At 38.6% G+C, this 20,060-nt stretch overlaps 1 protein-coding gene across 9 annotated transcripts in view; it reads right to left on the minus strand.

Annotated features, from left to right (window-relative positions):
* ZNF236 (zinc finger protein 236) overlaps positions 1-20,060 on the minus strand; it is a 96,393-nt gene that overhangs the window by 12,211 nt on the left and 64,122 nt on the right. For 6 of the 9 annotated variants that reach the window (XM_074877031.1, XM_074877063.1, XM_074877013.1 and 3 more), the window contains 10 exons: positions 19,711-19,990; positions 19,180-19,283; positions 15,952-16,317; positions 13,899-14,044; positions 12,392-12,635; positions 11,736-11,915; positions 10,293-10,445; positions 9,614-9,804; positions 7,824-7,955; positions 1,812-2,009 (listed from right to left, as the gene is read on the minus strand). In XM_074877031.1, coding sequence (XP_074733132.1) covers positions 1,812-2,009; positions 7,824-7,955; positions 9,614-9,804; positions 10,293-10,445; positions 11,736-11,915; positions 12,392-12,635; positions 13,899-14,044; positions 15,952-16,317; positions 19,180-19,283; positions 19,711-19,990 — 1,994 coding nt within the window. Of the gene's footprint in view, positions 1-1,811; positions 2,010-5,668; positions 5,858-7,823; positions 7,956-9,613; positions 9,805-10,292; positions 10,446-11,735; positions 11,916-12,391; positions 12,636-13,898; positions 14,045-15,951; positions 16,318-19,179; positions 19,284-19,710; positions 19,991-20,060 lie in introns of those variants that run through there. The other 3 variants (XR_012629922.1, XM_074877022.1, XM_074877042.1) reach the window with 3 other exon arrangements.

Below are 20,060 nucleotides of genomic sequence, written 5' to 3' on the forward strand. Positions count from 1 at the left end.
CTGTCCCTGCTGGCCACGCTATTTCTGACACAAGCCAGGATGCTATTGGCCTTCTTGGCCACCTGGGCACACTGCTGGCTGAAATTCAGCAGACTATCAACCACCACCCTCAGGTCCCTTTCTGCCAGGCAGCTTTCCAGCTACTTTTCCTCGAGCCTGTAGCACTGCATGTGGTTGGTGTGACCCAAGTTCAGGACCCAGCACTTAGCATTGTTGAACCTCACACAGTTGGCCTCAGCCCATCGATCCAGCCTGTCCAAATCCCTCTGTAGAGCCTTTCCACCCTCAAGCAGAGTAACGCTCCCGCCCAACTTCACAGAATCACAGAATCATCAAGGTTGGAAAAGACCTTGTAGATCATCCAGTCCAACCATTAACCTAACACTGACAGTTCCCAACTACACCATATCCCTGAGCACTATGTCGACCCGACTCTTAAACACCTCCAGGGATGGGGACTCCACCACTGCCCTGGGCAGTCCTTTCCAACACCTCACAACCCATTCTGTAAAGAAATACTTCCTAATATCCAGTCTAAACCTTCCCTGGTGCAACTTGAGGCCATTACCTCTTGTCCTATTGCTTATTACTTGGTTAAAGAGACTCATCCCCAGTTCTCTGCAACCTCCTTTCAGGTAGGGCTGTACCAGGGTAGGAAGTTACCTTGTATCTTTAACCTGGGCCCAGTATACAATGGAAGGTTAATAGAAGGTTAAAGGTTTAATTATGAACAAAATGTAATACCAGCCAGTTCTAAAAAAACAAATTGAAGAGAGACTGATATTTACGTTTTGTTATCATTGCTTAAGGAAAACAAGTATCAATATTGTATTTCTCTTTTTTTTTTTTTCCTGGAAAATTTCTCCTAAACCACAGGCTAACAGTTTCAGAACACCACATTTTATGACAGTTTCCCCAAGGACCAAGAGTCTGGTTGACACACAGGATCACTCCAAAGGAGTGAACTTCACAAACTGGGCATATTTCCTCAAAATATGATACTAGAGTGAAAGGAAATCTATTGAAAAACTCTCCTAAGAGCTATTTAATATAAAGACATTGCCTCTGGCTCCAGAAATTTCCTCGTATAAATTCTGGGAAGCTGGCAAAATTCTGGACAAGTTACATGTTTGCTCTTTCCATAAAGTATTTCTTCACATCACTGCCTCTTAGTATCTCTCAGAGATAGCATACTGGCCTGGACATACTACTTGTCTAGTACAGCCCAATATTCCTAACATGAACACTCTATAATCTCATTAAAAAATGAAACACACCACTGATTTTTTTTAAAAGACTTGGAAGTATTGGGTTGTTCATAATATAGAGAAAACTGCATCAAAAATATCACTAAACAACAGCAATAATATAAGGATATTTAAAACAAATGCTTCCTCTACAGACATCACTTGTACTCACAAGACAGAGCATCTAAAAATCAAGTGATAGAGTGCAAAGCAAATAGCTTCCTATAATTCCAAAAGATGTCTGGAAATCAGGACTAGCAGTGATGACATTCATAAGCAAATAAAGTAACTGAAATCTTTCTCTGGCACTATTATTTGCATGACAGGCATTCACATTTTTCATTCTGTGGTCAATAGATGCATTAAAACCCTTTCCATACTCCAGGAGAGAGTCCTCTATCTGTGTATACGTTATCACTTCGACTCCCTCTCTCAGATGCACACCCTTCACACTGTAAAAGGAAAGGAAAGGTAAAGGGATAATAGGTACCTTTCATTAATATCATGAAAAGTCCAAAACAAAAGAAGGAGTTAACAGAACAATCAACTGTTATTACCAAATACCTTGAGATGTGTGGCCCGCTTAAAGGCTTTATTGCAGACATGGCAAACATGTATTCTCTCCTTGCCATGAACCTCTTTACTATGGTGCATCAACATGGTGGCTGAAGAAAAGGTTTGACTACACTCAAAACACTGGTGTACACGACCTTCTTTTTCTGCTTGACTGCTTTTAGTCACATTGGGAGAAACCTCTGTCACCTGAAACAATTTACAAAAACGCTATCAAATAATCTCATAGGCACATCCACAATAGTGATTTATTTTTCAAAATCTACCCCAATATGACCAATTTTTGGAGAGTACTTGTAGGCAACTTACCAACACAACAGAAATTAGTGAGTTGTATATAAATATGATCATGTATTTCATTGATCTTAAGAATGACACATATATGTATTTTAAGAAAACAGAAATATTATAACTATGATCAAATTCATGTACACATTATAAATAGAATGTGTTTGTATCAGTATTTTCCTACATTCAGTTTTATATTCCTGACCATCTCAGATGATTCTCACATTTCTCACTGAACAAAATTCAAAGCCAAAAACATTTCAGACAAAAAAGAAAGTATCTCTGATTTTACAGAGGAGAAGAATATTTTCTATTTGTTTAATTTTCATAAGGAAGTAAAGCTCTGAGCTACCAATGCAAAGTTCCAGAAGTACTGAAACACAATAAAAAGTTGATAGACTTTGGATGGGGTTGTGCTGCATTTTTGTTTTGCTTAATCAATGACAAGTGTTTGGAAAATTTCACTTTCTTCAAATAAAATAACACAAAATTCCTTCAACTTTACAGATACAAAAGAATCTTAAATACAATAACTTATAGAAAGGAACAAATGAAGACGAAGATAAAGGAAGCAGTACTCTACATGAATTATTCAGGATGAACTAAAAAGACACAGAACATAGTAGGATATTATCCATACTAGAAAGCAAAGAAGCAATATAAGGCACATTGAATGAAAAAAATCCTGTGTGTGCACACACATGCATGTGTTTGTTTCCAACTAGTTGGAACCTCTCAGGAAAAGGGTGAAATGTTGAAAGGTCAATCAACGTAGTCACCATGATTAAATGAAACACACATTACAGGGAATGACAGAAAACTAGTTTAGTGTTACATCTTGACTGTTATTACAGTAGTGCTACTCAGACATAGTCACACTTTACAAGTGACTTTAATAAGTCTTATGAAATGGCACCCTGATTTATGAGAGAATATAAATTGAAAGACACAAAAAATCTAGTTTTAAATTCAGAAGAGTAAGAAAATATGTTCATATTAAATTTTAAAACACCCGTTTTCAGAGAGTATTTGAACACTAAAATTGTTAAAAACTCACACTCATAAGCATCTGCAAACGTAAAAATCATATGCACAAGATGTTATTAGAAACATAAAATAGTTCAAGTTGGAAGGGATGGCTTGAGATTGTCTAGTCCAATGTCCCTAGAGCACACTCAGGGCCATGTCCAGACATGTTTTGAATGTCACCAAGTATGGAGACTCTATAAGCTCTCTGGACAACCTCTTCCAGGGTTCAACCACCTTCACAGTGAAACAGGGTTTCTTTGTGCTCAGATGGAATTATTTTAATTCGTGCCCATTGCCTCTTGTCCTTTCACTGGGTATCACTGAGAAGAGCCTGGCTCTGTCTGCTTTACTTCCTCCCATCAGGCACATATGGACATTGATAACAACCCCCCGACCCAGAGCCTGCTCTCTTTTAAACTGAACAGTCACAGCTCTCTCAGTCTCTCCTTCTATGCTGGATGCTCCAACCCCTTAATCATCTTTGTAGCCCTCTACTGCACTCACTCCTGTATATCCATGTCTTTCGTACCGGGGGGCCCAGGACCAGACACAGCACTCCAGATGATGTGTTCTCACTGCCACTGAGAAGAGGGGAGGATGAACCCTCTTGACCAGCTGGCAACGCTCTTCTTAATGCATCCCAAGATGTTGATGGCCACCTTTGCCACATTGCTGGCTCATGGTCAACTACTTGTCCACCAGTGCCCCCTGGTCCATCTTTGAAAAGCTGCTTTCCTGCTGCCCTCAGTGCGTACTAGTGCATGGGGTTGTCCTTCTCCAGGGACAGGACTTTGTAGGTCCCTTTGCTGATCTTCATGAGGTTCCTGTCAGCCCAGTTCTTCAGTCTGTTGAGGTCCCTCTGCATGGCAGCACACCCATGCAGTCTGTTAACTACTTCCAGTTTTCTACCACCTCTAAACCTGCTGAACATGCACTCTATCAGGTACATCACTTAACGAAGAATATCAATTAACAGTACTAGCCCCAGTATGTGAACCCGGGGGTAACACCACTAATGACTGACCTTGAGATGAACTTTGTTCCGTGGATCACAACCCTTTTGAGACCAGTAGTTCAGCTAGTTTTCAATCCAACTCACTGTTCCATTTTGCTAACCCATACTTCATCAGCTTGCCTATGAGGAAGTTATGGGAGACAACATCAAAAGCCTAAAGTCAAAACAAACCACATCCACTGCTCTCCTCATCGACCAAGCCAGTTGGATCTCCTCATGGAAGGTTCTCAGGTCAATTACGCATGATTTCCCCTCCACAAATCCATGCTGACTACTCCCAACAATCTTCTTGTCCTTCATGTGTTTGCAAATGCTTTCCAGGATTATTTGCTCCATCACCTTCCCAGGGACTGAGGTGAAGGTGACTGACCTGTACTTCCCCAGGTTCTCCATCCTGCCCTTCTTGAAGGCAGGAATAACTTTTGCTTTCCCCCAGTCCTCAGGAACCTCTCCCAGTCGCCCTCACCTTTCAAAGTTAACAGACAGTGGTCTCATGACAACATCAGCCAGCTCCCTTAGTACTCATGAGTGTATCCCATCACCAACAGATTTGTGTATGAACCTACTCTACTGAGGGCAAGTATTCAGTGCTCCACCCTTTGCCACTGATCCTGGTGATCTGGGATTGAAGAAGACAAATCTTACCAATAAAAATGAAGCAAAGAAACACTCAGTACATTGGCCGTTTCCAAATCTCCTGTCACCAGGTCCTCTGCCCTAATCTGTAGCAAGCCAGCTCATCTTCCTTTTGCTGTTGATACACTTGTAAAAGCCTGTCTTACTACATTTTATGTCCCTTTAAGCTCAACTCCAGGTGGGCTTTAGGTCTCCCTAACTCATCCCTATCTCCTTGAATGATGTCTCTGTACTCCTTCAAGGTCATTTGATCCTGCTTCCAATAACGTATGCTTCTTTTTTGTCTTCGTTTTGTCAGGAGCTTCTTGTTCCTTCACACTGACCTCCTGTCACCTTTGACTTCCTACACATTGGGACTGATGATTCTTGAGCTTGGAGGAGAACAACATTTAAAATCAAGCAGCTCTCCTGGTCCTTCTTCTCTCCAGGTCCGCTTACCATATGATTATTTCAAGCTGTACTGGGTTTGCACGGCAAGGTTTTGGTAACAGGGGCACTACAGGGGTGGCTTCTGTGAGAAGCTACTAAAAGCTTCCCCTATGTCAAACAGAGCCAGTGCCAGATGGCTCCAAGATGGACCCACAGCTGGCCAAGGCCAAGCCCATCAGTGACAGTGGTAGCACCTCTGGGATAACATATTTAAGAGGAAAAAGTTACTATGTAATAGCAATTACAGCCGAAGAGAGGAGTGAGAATATGTGAGAGAAACAACTCTGCAGGCAAAGTTAAAGTGAGGAAGTCAGTGAAGGGAGCTGTCAGTGAAGGAGGAGAGGGAGGAGGTGCTCCAGGAAGCAGAGTAGAGAAGCCCATGGCGAAGACCATGGTAAGGCAGGCTGTCCCCCTGCAGCCCATGGAGGTCTATGATGGAGCAGATACCCACCTGCAGCCAGGCAGGTGGGTGCCTGAAGGAGGCTGTGACCCTGTGGGAAGCTCACGCTGGAGCAGGCTCTTGGTGGGACCTGTGGACCCATGGGGAGAGAAAAGCCCACGCTAGAGCAGGTTTGCTGGTAGGACTTGTGACCTGGTGGGGGACTCACGCTGGAGCAGTCTGTTCCTGAAGGACTGCACCCTGTGGAAGGGACCCACACTGAAGCAGGGGAAAAGTGTGAGGAGTCCTCCCCCTGAGGAGGAAGGAGTAGCAGAAACAATGGGTGATGAACTGACTGCAACCCCCATTCCCCATCCCCCTGTGCTGCTCAGGGGGAGAAGGTACAGAAATCAGGAGTAAAGTTGAGCCTGGGAAGAAGGGAGGGGTGGGGGGAAGATGTTTTAAGATTTAGTTTTTATTTCTCACTATCCTACTCTGATTTGACTGGTAATAAATTAAGTTTCCCCAAGTTGAGTCTGTTTTGCCTGTGAGGATAACTGGTGAGTAAACTCTCCCTGTCCTTATCACGACCCATGAGCTTTTCGTTATATTGTCTCTCCCCTGTCCAGCTGAGGAGGCAAGTGATAGAGCAGCTTTGGTGGGCACCTGGCATCCAGCCAGGGTCAACCCACCACTTAAGTAGATCCCTGAACAGACCCAAGTCTGCTTTCCTGACGCCCAAGGTTGTGATCCTGCTGTTTGCCTTAATTTCCTCCCTCAGGTTCCTGAGCTCCACAATCTCATGGTCACTGCAACAAAGTACGTCCCTGACCTTCATATTCCCAATCAGGTCTTCCTTGTTTGCAATTATCAGGCCCAGAACACCCCCTCCACTTGCTGGCTTCTTAGTCATTTGTATCAGGAATTTATCATCAATGCACTCCAGAAATTTCCCAGATTCCTTGTGTCCTGCTTGTTGCCCTTTCAACAGATCTTAGGCAGGTTGAACCCATGTGGACCAGGGACTGCGTATCACAAATTTGTTCAGGTTGCAAAGGACCTCTTGAGATCACCTAGTCCAAATCGTCTACTCAAGAAGGGTCAGCTAAGGCAGGCTGCCAAGAACAAGGAGAAAGCCTTATCTTCATTTCTTCCTGATCAGGCGATCTGTAGCAGATGGCTAGTATTCACAAGTGTCACCCACGTTGGTCTGCTTGCCAACCCTTACCCATAAGGTCTCAGTTGGCTCACCATCCAGGCAGAGCTCCATGCATTCCCACTGCTGTCTTGCCAGTCTGCCCTTCCTAAAGATCCTGAATTCAGCCTTGGCAGCGCTTCAGTTGTATGAGCTGTAGCATCTTCTCTCTCTGATTCCAATGAGATGGCAGCCCTGCAACTGCATTCCTCCTGTTCATCCCCCATGCTGCATGCATCAGTGTACAGGCACTTCAGAGAGACACCCAATTGTGACAATTTTTCTAAGAACAGTGTTGAAGTTTCCTCTATTATATTGTTGTCTCGGCACCTTTATTGATACGCATACACTTAGGTGGGCCCCCTTCCTTCAGTCATTATTTTTGAGGTTTCTCATGCCCGTATCAGTCACAACTTGCCCACATCTTGCCAGTCCAGTCCACCACTTAACTTGATTGTGGGTCACCATCTGACTCATTTTTCCTATTTTACAGCTTTCATTACCAGGTTGGTTGAAAACATTCATTTTGCCTTCAACAAGAGAAGTCTAAACTACTTTTTCTAATAGTAATACTGTATTATATATGTAAAAGCTTCTACTGAAATTCAAATACACAGGAGGTTGAAGAGACTTTGTGATGCATCACTATTAAAGCACTTTGGTTACAAAAAGAGAATGGAAAAGGTGTAGCAATAGGTGTTACTTTTTTCCACATCTCAACTTTGTCTATTTTTATTATCTAACTACAAACTTACTTGGAAATTTTTTGAGCAGTCTGTGTTGAGAGCAGGACTATGTAATTTGTAGAAAGAAACACATTATTACTTGCATTTCTTTTTTGTATATGAAAAAGTGTTTTTAACTCAAAACTTAGAATCTAGGTGACTAGGAAGTCACAATGAACCTCTTCCCAATACTCTTATTTGGGAATGACATCAGCATTCCTGCTTCAGGATATAGCAGGATGATTCCAGTATTTTGATTAAATAATGTCCTTTACCTATAAAAGATACAGAAATATATTGTATCTACCTGATACGTTATTTCATCGGAGTTTGCAGACGCTGAATGGGGTGTATGGCTCACCAGTATGACTTGCTGTGAGCCTGACCCACTTTGGCTAGCAAGACTGGAATCTGTGAGTATAGCAGGGAACTGCTGACCCTGTTGAAGAGGAGAAAAAAAAAAAAGGTAGAATAACTACATTTAAACAATTAACTGTAGTTCTGTAAATTATTTTTACACCTCAAAACTACTTTTTTTTTCCTTGCAAAATACCATTCCAGAATCCTATCTGAACAAATGCCACTGTTTTCTCTCTTCTCCTTTCATCTAAGTCTAACAATTTAAGGGTAACAACAGCTGGAAGTCTGTAAGAGTAGAGATTCAGTTCTGATTCATTTTTCCCAGCCTTGAATCAACTGCTGAATGTTTCAGTCTTCCCTTGTCTTTGTCTCTCCAGCTGGTACTTTCCTTAACCCCTATATTCTGCTTTCTGCATAGTGTTCCCACAATATTTTCCCTTTTTTTTTTAATCTTTTCATTAAATCTAATTTCAAACCACATGAAATCAAGGCACAAAATTACTACTTAAGATATAAGATTGCTAATATGATACGACTACTTCTATTTCTACATTATTGTAAAAGACTTTTCAATTTCCCCAGGAAATGCAGTATCTTCATGTACTACCTGTCTATTCATCATGATTCCTATAAGACAGACTGTGTTTTCATAGTGCCCAAAACAATGTTTGATTTTTATTTATGCCTGCCTTAACATTAGGCACAGTGTCTTATTAATAAATATCAACACTCCCAAATGTAATTGCTTAAATTATTACAAAGTCTGAAATGAAACAACATGTTGCTTTGTTACTCCGTGATGCCAGAAATCAAAAATGTGTCATAAATCTATTTAAGTCTTTTCTTCCCCGCCCCACAGCAAAACTGCAGAGGGAAGCATATAATCATCCTCATGGACTTTGCTTCACCAGGTTTAAATCACACATATGATAGACAATCTCATTTATATACATTTACTCATTGTAATTCAGGTCAAAAATTAAGTAAAAATCAGTCTAAAGCTATTTAAGCTAAGAAAGTAGAAGAAACAGCCCAAGTTTTCAGATCTACACTGAAATGCCAACCACACAATGACCCTGAATTTTCACTTTCCAGTCTTCTAATATTATTTGATTTTTTTCCTCTCTCCCCACTCCATACATTCTATTTGCCAACATGTTTTTGGCTCCTGATGACACCACAAAAGTCTTAAATTATACTAAAAATTAATCTAATGCTAAAGCTACTAGGGAGATTATAGCCCATAGAGCACTATTCTTATAAAATTTCTTATAATGCTACCTGTTATTAAATAAGTCAATTTAGTTTAAATTCTGTCCTTTTATTTGCTGCGAAAGGAACTGTCACAATTGCTCCTCAACTCTCATGTTCTCAAGGAGGAAAAGAAAAATTCACCATAATAAACAAGTTTAGGAATACTAAGCTGTATTACTGAATAGTAATGATGAAGTACACAGTTTAGTTTATCACTAAAAATTGATCTCAAATGTTTGAAACAGCAGAACCTATCTGTTCACTGAAAAAACCACCCAGCAAAATTTACCTGTATTTCTGTTTAACTAGTTTATGCTTCTAGACGCCAGCATGCACACCGTTGGCAGAAAGAAGGAAAGTTAACTGAATTTTCAGATACTATGTATTTACAGGACAAAATTATTTCCTAAGCAAAATCTCCAACTCCTGCCCTGTAAAACAGTAACATAAACTGATCTGTCAGTTCAGAAAAGCATTTCTTACCTGTGAAGTGATATTAAGTGTAACTGCATCAAGACCACCTGACAACATTCCCTGAGTGTCAGCAAGAGTCAAGGTGACACTACCATCTCCTCCAACTCCTGATGAAGACATTACCAAATTCTGGGCAGAAACTGTAGATTGAGATATGGGTGTTGTTGAAGGAAGGTTTGTTCCACCTGTTGTACTAAGTTCTGAAAATATGCAAAATAGTAAAAATAATAACCTGTTATACATAAACTCCCAGCTGTGAAGTTATTTTAATTGAACTTAATTTCTTATTTGCTAGGCCTTTCTATTTTGGAAGCAAATAAATCGGTGAAACAGCTAATCACATGTCAAAAAGTGTCAGAATCAGATGATAAAATTAGAAAAATTACATCTAAATGTAGCTTGATGGACATAACTCTGTAAAATGGGACATGGGAAATGACTCATTGCTGAAAAGACACCTGAAGATTTTAGATATGTCGTCTTGTTTTCATTTTTTTTTTAGTATGTGGAGTAAAGTTCATTTAAATTGGCATAACAATTTAAAGCTAGTGAGAAAACACACAAAGCCATGTAGTTCCTGAATCATAATGTATAAGATTATACTATTTCATATTTAGTTACCTGTTCTAATATTTATTTTTTAACAAAATGTTGTTATTTTTAATTAGAAAAATCACTGTATGCATACCTGGAGCATTTAGTGAAGTGCCCTGAGAAAGAAGCTGGTCATTGCTTATAGTTAATGTAGCACCTGAAGTCTGACTGTTGATGGTTGGCGCTGTCAGCCTTAAGCCATTATTCAGATCACTGCTTCCAGAATTATGCTGAATAAGATCTTGGCCTGAATAGGAATTAGTCCTGTTATAACTGGAAATGTCTCAACGTAGTCTGTTACTGTACTTAGAACTCTAAACAAGTGATCATAAAATAATAAAAGGAGCAAATACAACCAAAATACAAACTTAGTTTCTACACATGCAGATTTTTATGCAGAGGTTTGTCAAGTTTTTAATACAGCTGTGATTATGCATATCTAGATACTAACATGTAGAGAAATACCTGAGATTATTAATAATTTAGACAAATATTGATCTTACTTATCTAGATTCAAGGAACCAACTTTATGAAACTACAAAAATCTAGCAAACTAAAGGCTAATGGTTAAAAATGTGATTTTTTCAATCTACTATATGAATAATGAATTGCATTGAACCGGTCCTCTTTTGTAGAAACATCACATGCTGTTAATTTTGTGGAACGGTCAACAAGCATAGAACATATAGAAACTGAAAGCAGATTCTCTCAGTTGTTGGACACCTATCGTCCCTTTTTCTTAGATGAGTGAACATCCATTAACAAGCAGAAAAACAGAGGTGGGGGACCCTGACACCTTAACACAGACATTATTGTCACGACACTTAAAAACACTGAACACATTATAGAAAATGGAAAAAGAGAAAAAGAAAAGGAAAATAAATTAATAAAGAAGAAAAAAGGAAGAGAAGACCACTAAATATTATACTGAATCGATCAAATAAATGCTATGATACAAAATACAAACTGTCTTTGGGGGAAATAGGAAGATATTTGTATATAGGATTGGTCTGTTAGAGGCAGTAAGAAAGTCAGTCTAAATTTATTCAAAGAGACCTGAAGTATTAATTTACGTATTATAAAGACTGTATACCTCAAAGAATGATCAGAATATCTATCAGAACACTTCCACAGGCATTTAAAGAAAACTAGATTATAAAAGCTCATCGCCAGTGCCTGCCCTGCTTGTTCCCATCCCAGTACTACCCAGGAGTTGAACTACCCCAAGTGAAGGGGTAGGTACAGCAAGGAAACAAGAACTGGTTATACGGGCTTTGCCACTAAGATAAACATCTGCTGACTCAAGGCAATGAATAAAATAGGGAACCAACCTAACGTGCGTCCTCAAAGCAAACGTATTTGGTTTTCAAAAGCAGATTTGTGGAATATCTTTTAAAGATGATGAATATAGACAATACACCATGGGAAAGCTGTGGGCTGTGAAAATACCCTCAAAATGCTACTGTAATGTTACCTTATAAATGCTACCTTACAAAATGGAGATCTGGTACCATTAAAGATCATTAGAAATACCAACCAGATATTGTAAGAGTGATTTCTTGAGGACTTCCTGATGAGCTTGTAGTAGTAGAACCTGAAGCATGAGCTAGAACTTGACTCAAACTGGAATTATTTATGGTCAACATTATCTCATGCTGTCCATTTGAAGATGATACCATACCCTGTGAAGTCATGACTTGAGAGATGTCCTGTGCACCTGAATATAAGCAAGTAGAACAAAAAAAATTTCATGAAGATCCTTTCTTTATAATAATAGACACAGCTTTTTAAAGCAATTAATACATTATTTTCTGAACTACTATAAAAGATGTAGCCACGGTATGATGCTAGAATTTCTACACTAAAGAAACAATTATTTTCATATCGAATTTACTCCTCTGCAGGTTAAGACCTTCAGAACAAAGATTTTATATTTTTCTAAAAACTATAAACATTCCTCAATATTTTCTGAAAAAATATATTAAAAAAGGTAACACAAAGTTGTATTATATTAAAAAATGCTAACACAAAGTCATAAAATTTGCTGAAGATGCTCATATAAGAACTGTATGCATATTTTATTAAATGGGGTATTTGGTGAGGGGGGCTGGGGGCAGGATTTTCTCACTGTGGGTAATACCATAAGTAAAACTAAGAAATTCAAAGCACAATACAATTATTGACACTGCTTACCACTAGCGCTGGTTGTCAACACAGACTCTTGATCAGATAGGGATCCTATTGTCATATTAGCAGATGATGTTACTGTGGGCTGCAAAGACAGGCCTGATATAGGCTGAATAACTACATTAGCTGGCACTGCATTTTCTGTTGCCTGGAGGGAGGGATTCTGTGGAGCCATACTGGGATCTCCAGTTAGCTGCTGAGCAAGTAAATTGCTCTGCTGTAACGTCTGCTGTAGAATACTTGGATCGATCTGAAAAGCAAGTGATCAATCTGAAGTGAACAAATGCAGATTATGGGAATATTTTTAACATAAGAATTCACATTCATTGCACATATATATACATATAAAATATTTACACTTTATAATTAACAATTTTGAACTTTAAAATTTAAAGTATCTGTATATAGCCAGTCTCCAAAGTCACTATCTAAGCAGTCTATTAAGCTTCACCTGTAGTTTTGTCCCTCACTTCTCTCAGCAAAATGTTTGGGAACTCATGATCGTAGTTACATATGAGCATTCTGGGCACCACATACCCACACTGCTGGAATTCTGTACTGTCCTACTGTTGTATGTAATGCTTATCACTATCTTCAGGTCTTTGAAAGGGAAAAGGTATGGAGCAGAGAGAAGACTGATACCAGAAATTATCTATTTTTTTCAGCTCCTAGGGCTCATTAAGGTCCCGGTTCACAGTCAAACAGCTGTTCTTGAGAGTTAAAAGACAGACATTTTACTCTTTAGGGATGACTGGTGATTGGGGAAAACAAAACTAAAATATAGTTTTCTTCGTTTTACCCAAAGAACTTCTTGAGTAAAGAGCCTCTGAGGAGCCCAATGCAACTCTGAAGACGTCCCTTCCCTGACCTTGGGGTTGGACCTGGTGACCTCCAGAGGTCTCCTCCAACCTCAATGGTTCTGTGAAACTAATCAAACACAACCAAGACCATGAAAATCATTCTTTCACATAATTTCAAATATAAATTTTTAAATGTAATCATCGCACCTTTTTCTGTCATGCATTTTACAAGCTCAATGGGAATTTAAATTGTGAATCCAAATATTAGAAGCTTGCCAAATAACACGGGTGTCTTATGTTAAGGAAAAGAACATTCTGTGCAATAATTTGGGTTTGTTTATTTCTAGAGGGGGGTTTCTTCTGGGGGGTTGGGTGGGGAGCCTAAAATGTTTTTGGAGTAAAAAGACAAAATGTAATTAAAAGAAAAAAACCTCACATTTTAAAGCAATCTGTCAAAATCCTAGAGGGGTGAAACAACCTGAAAAACTGAAAAAGAAAGAAACCAAACCAGAAAAACAAACAAAAAAAAACCCAACCCACTGTACAGCTATGCTTCAAGCCTTCTAACATGGTACAACTTATGCAGCATGGCACTGCCGTATGCCTCACTCGACTCAAGGGATCTCTTTCAGAATTATGTATGCTCCTTAAACTTCCTTCAGCCCTCAAAGTGACTCTATAAAATTAAAAGCAAGAAACTGTGAGCAACCTACCTGTAACGTTATGTTGTTAATACTGGTGGCATCTATTCCAGAGATTTGAACATTTTGTCCAACCAGATTAGCAGCAAGTTGTAACTGTATTCCTTCAAGAGTGGCCAAGCTACCATCTGTCAAGGACACAGTTAAGTCACCTCCAGCTACCAAAGAAAACAGTTATATTATAATGTTTTTCTTTATCATTACTGACTGCCTCTTTTAGCTTATTTTTATAAATTAATACAAAAGCTATACACACACACACAGAATTTATGCCAAGAAAAATAATTTTAAGTAGATGATTGCCTATTTTAAAGCTTCATAAACTCTATGTAATTTAAGGATTATTATTAACATCTTACAAAACAAGAACCACTCCAGAGTAGCTTTGGAAACCTGGAGAAATTTGGTATAAATTTCCTTGGAGAGTGTGCCGTGTGTAAATACAAGCAGCACTCACACATGATATGTATACTCTGACTCTGAACATACACATGAAAGCTATCACCACATTTTTGCACAGCACAAACAAGAAGGTATCAAAGTTCATCCTATGTACTCAGATGGATGGAAATAAAGGTGCGTTAGCATTTGAATTCCAAAATCTTTCGAACTTAGAAAGCTCCTCATTTCAAAAGCTGAACAGACCATCTCTACTTCTTGAGGCACTATAAGGGAAAAGTCACTTTGTGTTTGACATACCTTCTTCTCCAAACACCTTCAGTATGATCAACCAGTTTCCTTTGGTTGATGCTTCAAAAACATCTATGTAATCTTCCCCTCTCCAAAATCCTTTAGTATAATAAATCTGCTTTACAACACACCCAAGAAATACCTGCTCAGGGCAAAACCCACATCACTGATCTTGATTTAAGAAGGTTCCCACCCCTTTCTAGGACATCTGAACATGCTAAAGGCTCCTCCTTATTGGGTTCACTCAAAAATCCAAGCAAGCATCAGACAGTTTTTAATCAAAATTTATCACTAACTGTGCCTGTCAAATAACATTTACCAGTATCTTCCAAACAACCAACAGTTTGTTGGTTTTGGACAACAGTTTAGGTCAAATCAGATATGCTGGAATGGTTACAGTTAAATACGAGACTGATACATTACTGTGAATGTGCGGGCATACCTTCAAAATCAGACATGTACTGAAACAAGTGCCAAACAAAATCAAAGTCTCCCTTTCAGAAGTGTCAGACAGATAGTCCAAGACCCACAATTTAAGAAGTAAATTTATCAATACCAGGGAACATTTCCAGACACCTGAACACTATTCGCCTCTTAAAACCGTCCCTGTTCCAACTTTGCCTGAGGACAGCTAGCACTTAAACAAACAATTCCCGAAAGCAATTTAGAAGTTAGCAAGAATCATTCTCAAAAAGTCATTTTCTTGCAACATGAAGCATGTTGAGTATTCTGTGCCAGTTGGCCTCAAAGAACGGTCTGTGGCACATTTAATGAACTAATGCAGCTGTAGTGACTGTCAACTGGTAAGACTTCACATCCTAGGCATTTAATTACTTAACATACATGCTGACAGTAGCAGTTTTTTGTATTGCTAAAGCGTTTTCTGGTTGGGTTTCTCGGGGGTGTTTTATTTTGGACTATTAACTACACACATACAGCAGAGCATGTGCACTGAAAACACACCCTTCATTATTCATGCAAACAGTGTAGACAAACTCTTCTTTGCAAAGTAAATCTTATGGAATGGAAAGCTTACAGAATAACTGTTTTGCTCTCCTTTTTAAGAAAAGGCAACAGAGTATTACCAAAAAGAATACAAGTACTCCAGCTACTTGTTATCCGTATTTTCTTCCTTTCTGCAGTGTAACACCACAGCAGAACTGAAGAGATCTTTCTAGGTGAACAGCATACATGTTCCCCTTCATTCTTAAATAAATAAATTTCCATTTATGTCACCACTGTGTATTGAATCATGAAATCAGTACAACTCTTACCTGTTTGGAAGTAGTGTTTGGCATAATTTTCTGAACTCTAATAGAAAGCAAAGTTCAGCACTTGATCTCAACACCACCACCAAAAAGTCATCCATCTTTACCTGACACTGAAGCAGGCAGGATAGCCTGGCCCACAAGTCCTTGCTGAAGTAAATTTTGATCAAACTGACTCGTCAAAACGGAGTTATTCATGATGAAAACATTAGGATCTGTTGAGGATGAATTAAGAAGACTGACTGGTTGTAGTCCCTCAGCTGAAGTACGGGCAACAGGCTTCCTAACTTTCTTTGTCTCTGGTTTGTAATGACACTGTATGTGGGTTTTTCTGCGCCCTGAAGTACGAAACCGTAAATCACAGTGTGGACATTTAAAGGGCTTTGCTCCTGTATGCAGACGCATGTGGACTTTTAGACTCCCTTTTGTAGAAAAAGAATTACTGCATACATGACAACTGAAGAGCTTCTGGCCTGGAAAAGTTTCAAAAACAGAAAGATAAGTGATAAAACCTCTAAAAATCAATAGCATTGTACCAACAATTTAAAAAACTACAGATTCTAAACCATTTGAACAGAATAAATATGAAATAGCTAGCCTTTTTCTTTGTAATTTTGGCTGGTTTTCAAATTAATTATGGATCTCAATGAAGGGTATCTTAATTTTTTCCTATTTCTAAAACTCAGTATGCTGTTAAAACTTCCATGCCAAATCTTACTTGGTCACCTTGATGCCTCTGTCCTCCTCATCATCTCACCTTCCTGACTAACCAAGTTGTTTCAACTACACAGCTCATAAAAATGGAGAATTAAGTTTCATCTCGACCTCTTCAGCATTTGGCTTCTCCTTATTTAACCACTTACTTCCTTTTTAATTCCAGCAGCTTTATTCCTCAGTTTTAGACTTTACCTCAATACTGACTAGTATCAATGGATTACAAGTAGGAAACTAATAAAATTTATAAGTGAGATAATATTCTAAAACAGAATACCAACCATGTCAAAGTAATCTAGAAATACAGAAATCTGGTCTATACACATACAGGCCTCTTTCTCTGCTCTCCTTGCAGATTGCACGACATTTGAAAAAAATCCTTGGTCTCAAGTGGAATTTTTAATGTACTACAAATAACAACAATTAACTACAGAGTTCATTTCACTAACCATATGCACAATTGTACAATTCACATAAAGCATAATGTAAATATAAAATCATAGAATGGTTTGGGTTGAAAGGGACCTTAAAAAACATCTAGTTCCAACCCCCCCATCATGGGCAGGGACACCTTCCACTACATCAGGTTGCTCAAAGCCCCGTCCAACCTGGCCTTGAACACTTCCAGGGAGGGGGCAGCCACAACTTCTCTGGGCAACCTGTTCCAGTGTCTCACCACCCGCACAGGAAAGAATTTCTTCCTTATGTCTAATCTGAATCTACCCTCCTTCAGTTTAAAACCATTACCCCTCGTCCTATCCCTACACTCCCTGAGAAAGAGTCCCTCCCCACCTTCCATGTAGGCCCCCTTTAAGTACTGGAAGGCTGCTATAAGGTCTCCCAGGAGCCTTCTCTTCTCTAGGCTGAACAACCCCAACTCTCTCAGCCTGTCCTCATAAGGAAGGTGCTCCAGCCCCCTCATCATCTTCATGGCCTCCTCTGGACCCACTCAAGCAGGTCCGTGTCTTTCTTACATTGGGGGCCCCAGAGCTGGACACAGCACTGCAGGTGGGGTCTCACGAGAGCAGCGTAGAGGGGAAGAATCCCCTCCCTCGACCTGCTGGCCACACTTCTCTTGATGCAGCCCAGGATACAGTTGGCTTTCTGGGCTGTGAGCGCACATTGCTGGCTCATATTCAGTTTTCATCCATTAATACCCCCAAGTCCTTCTCTAAAGGGCTGCTCTCAATCCACTGTCCTTTCATGAATTAAAAATAGTTATAAAACTGAAAACAAAAGGTAGGATTATATGGACAAATTTTCATAAGACTGGAAGTCAGCAAGGGAGTTCTTTAAGCACCCAAGCAAGGACCCAAGCTAGTCAATATTGTAATATACATAATGTGGAAGAGGGGATGAACAACAGGTTGGAAAAATCTGTTAAAATTACACAGTTCTGTTACAAAGTTCTGTTTTATATTATTAAAAAGTGTAAAATCATAAAAAGTTTGGAAAAAGAAAGATGGGGAACAATTTCTCATTGTTTCTCAAACAAAAGAACTAGTGGGCTTAGGAACAAAATCATCAGATGGCACACTGAAAATCAAATTTGCAACAAGGAACTTATTGCTACTGGATGTACTGAAGGGCATTTATTTTTACCCAGTTTTTCTGGGTTCAAAAAACAACTGGATAAAACTAATGTAAAACGTTCCATTAAAGGTAGTGAGCAAAAAGATACAATCTCTAGTTCAGAGTCCCACAACTTGCAAACTGCTTGAACCTGGAGGATCATCAAATCTCTACTTTGTTCTCCTCATTATCCTTAGCATCTGCTACTATCTGAGACAAGATACTAACCTACACAGATCTGGTGTAACACAAGAGCGTAGTATTTCTTACTAAACAGCAGTAGAAAGTACAAATACACTGAACTGGAAGGGGAGCTTCCATCAGCAAATTAATTATGTATTACAGCATTCTTTTTTTATTTTTGAAAAAAACTTATAATGCACCTTTGCAAAACTGTAGCCAGTTTTAGAAATTATTTAGTTTAGGATTGGGTTTAGTACAGAAGTTCAGTGGTAAGAAGAAAATAAGTATGAAAGATCTAAAAAGGTTTTTCTTCCATTTACACAAAACTGGGGTTGAAAAATACTACTATTAAAATCTCTCAGGAATACGAAGAAACTACTGTAGAAACCTAAATATTACAGAAATTAGGTTTATATTCAACTTGCATGATTCAAATAGCTGAATGGTCAAATTTTTTGTCCTCTCATTTTTCAATCTACTTATCAGCACAAACATTAACATCTATATTTTTTTTCTTTAACTTAATTTTATAAAATCCTCCAACTCCACCCTCTTGCTCAGGAAAATCATTTAGCATTGAAATGCTACAGCAGATCTGAAATTAAAATATTACAGATACACACATGGTTTTTCCATGAGCTAAGACTATGACTGCTTTACAAGCCTACTAATACAGAAGGCTGTAATAATATGGTTTATTCAAAATACCGTAATATCATTCGATGATGTCGTAAGTAGCACTGTCATTCACAGTGCCATTTCCCAGATCATAGTGAAACATACCATTCCTTGCAAAATCTTTAGTTAAAACAGCCACTCAAGAAAGTAACTAGTTTCTAAACAAAGACATTCAAAATCTTACTGACCTGTGTGTGTTTTAACATGACAATCCAGAGTGGATTTTACAGTGAAACTTTTTCCACATTCTTCACACTTATACGGTTTCTCTCCAGTATGGATACGAACATGCCTAGTAATTCCAGAATACATGTATATGTGAATTTCTACTTTTATGTCAGTTTGTAGAAATATTTATGTTGTATCTTACTAATTTTAGAATTAATTGCATACTTATATTAACATTACATTAAGCAGAACTAGTAAAACTGATTTTTACATGTTCTGATATGCAAGTCCTACAGCAAGAATAAAAAATTTATTCTAAAACTTCATAATGATCATTTTAATGCTGCTGGAAAAGAAATATGAAAAGGCTGGTTTAGTCATATTCAGAACACTTTGACACATATTTTTATATCATACTGAAAAGAATAACGTATGTAAGTATGAGTCAAACTTTAGCTTAGGCATAAAAATGTTATATGAAACTGTTACTGCTAAGTTTCTGGCGAACAATTTAGGAAACTGAAAATATGCAAAACACTTCTATACCTTACCTGACTAAATCACTGGGTTTTTTAAAGCTTTTGGGGCAATAACTACAACAGTTGGCGTATTTGGGCTCTGCTTCCAGTTCTGCTTGCTTATCTTTGATTTCACTAATTCTGTCTTTCTCTGCAGCAGATTGGACAAGAACTTTTTCTGAGACAGTGGCACTTTCTCGAGGTCTAATCTTTGCCAGTTCTGCTGTTTCTTCTTCTGTGAAAGTTATGACGCCAGGACGAGATTTTCTGGAAGTTCTTTCAGAGTTTTCATCATCGTCTTCAACACATGCAACTATTAAAAAAAACAAAAAAACCCAAAAAAACAAAAAAACCCCACACATCTGTTTAGTTTAATCTGTTGG

The sequence above is a fragment of the Strix uralensis genome, chromosome 1 (assembly GCF_047716275.1).
Source record: "Strix uralensis isolate ZFMK-TIS-50842 chromosome 1, bStrUra1, whole genome shotgun sequence".
In the NCBI taxonomy this organism is placed as follows: Eukaryota; Metazoa; Chordata; class Aves; order Strigiformes; family Strigidae; genus Strix; species Strix uralensis.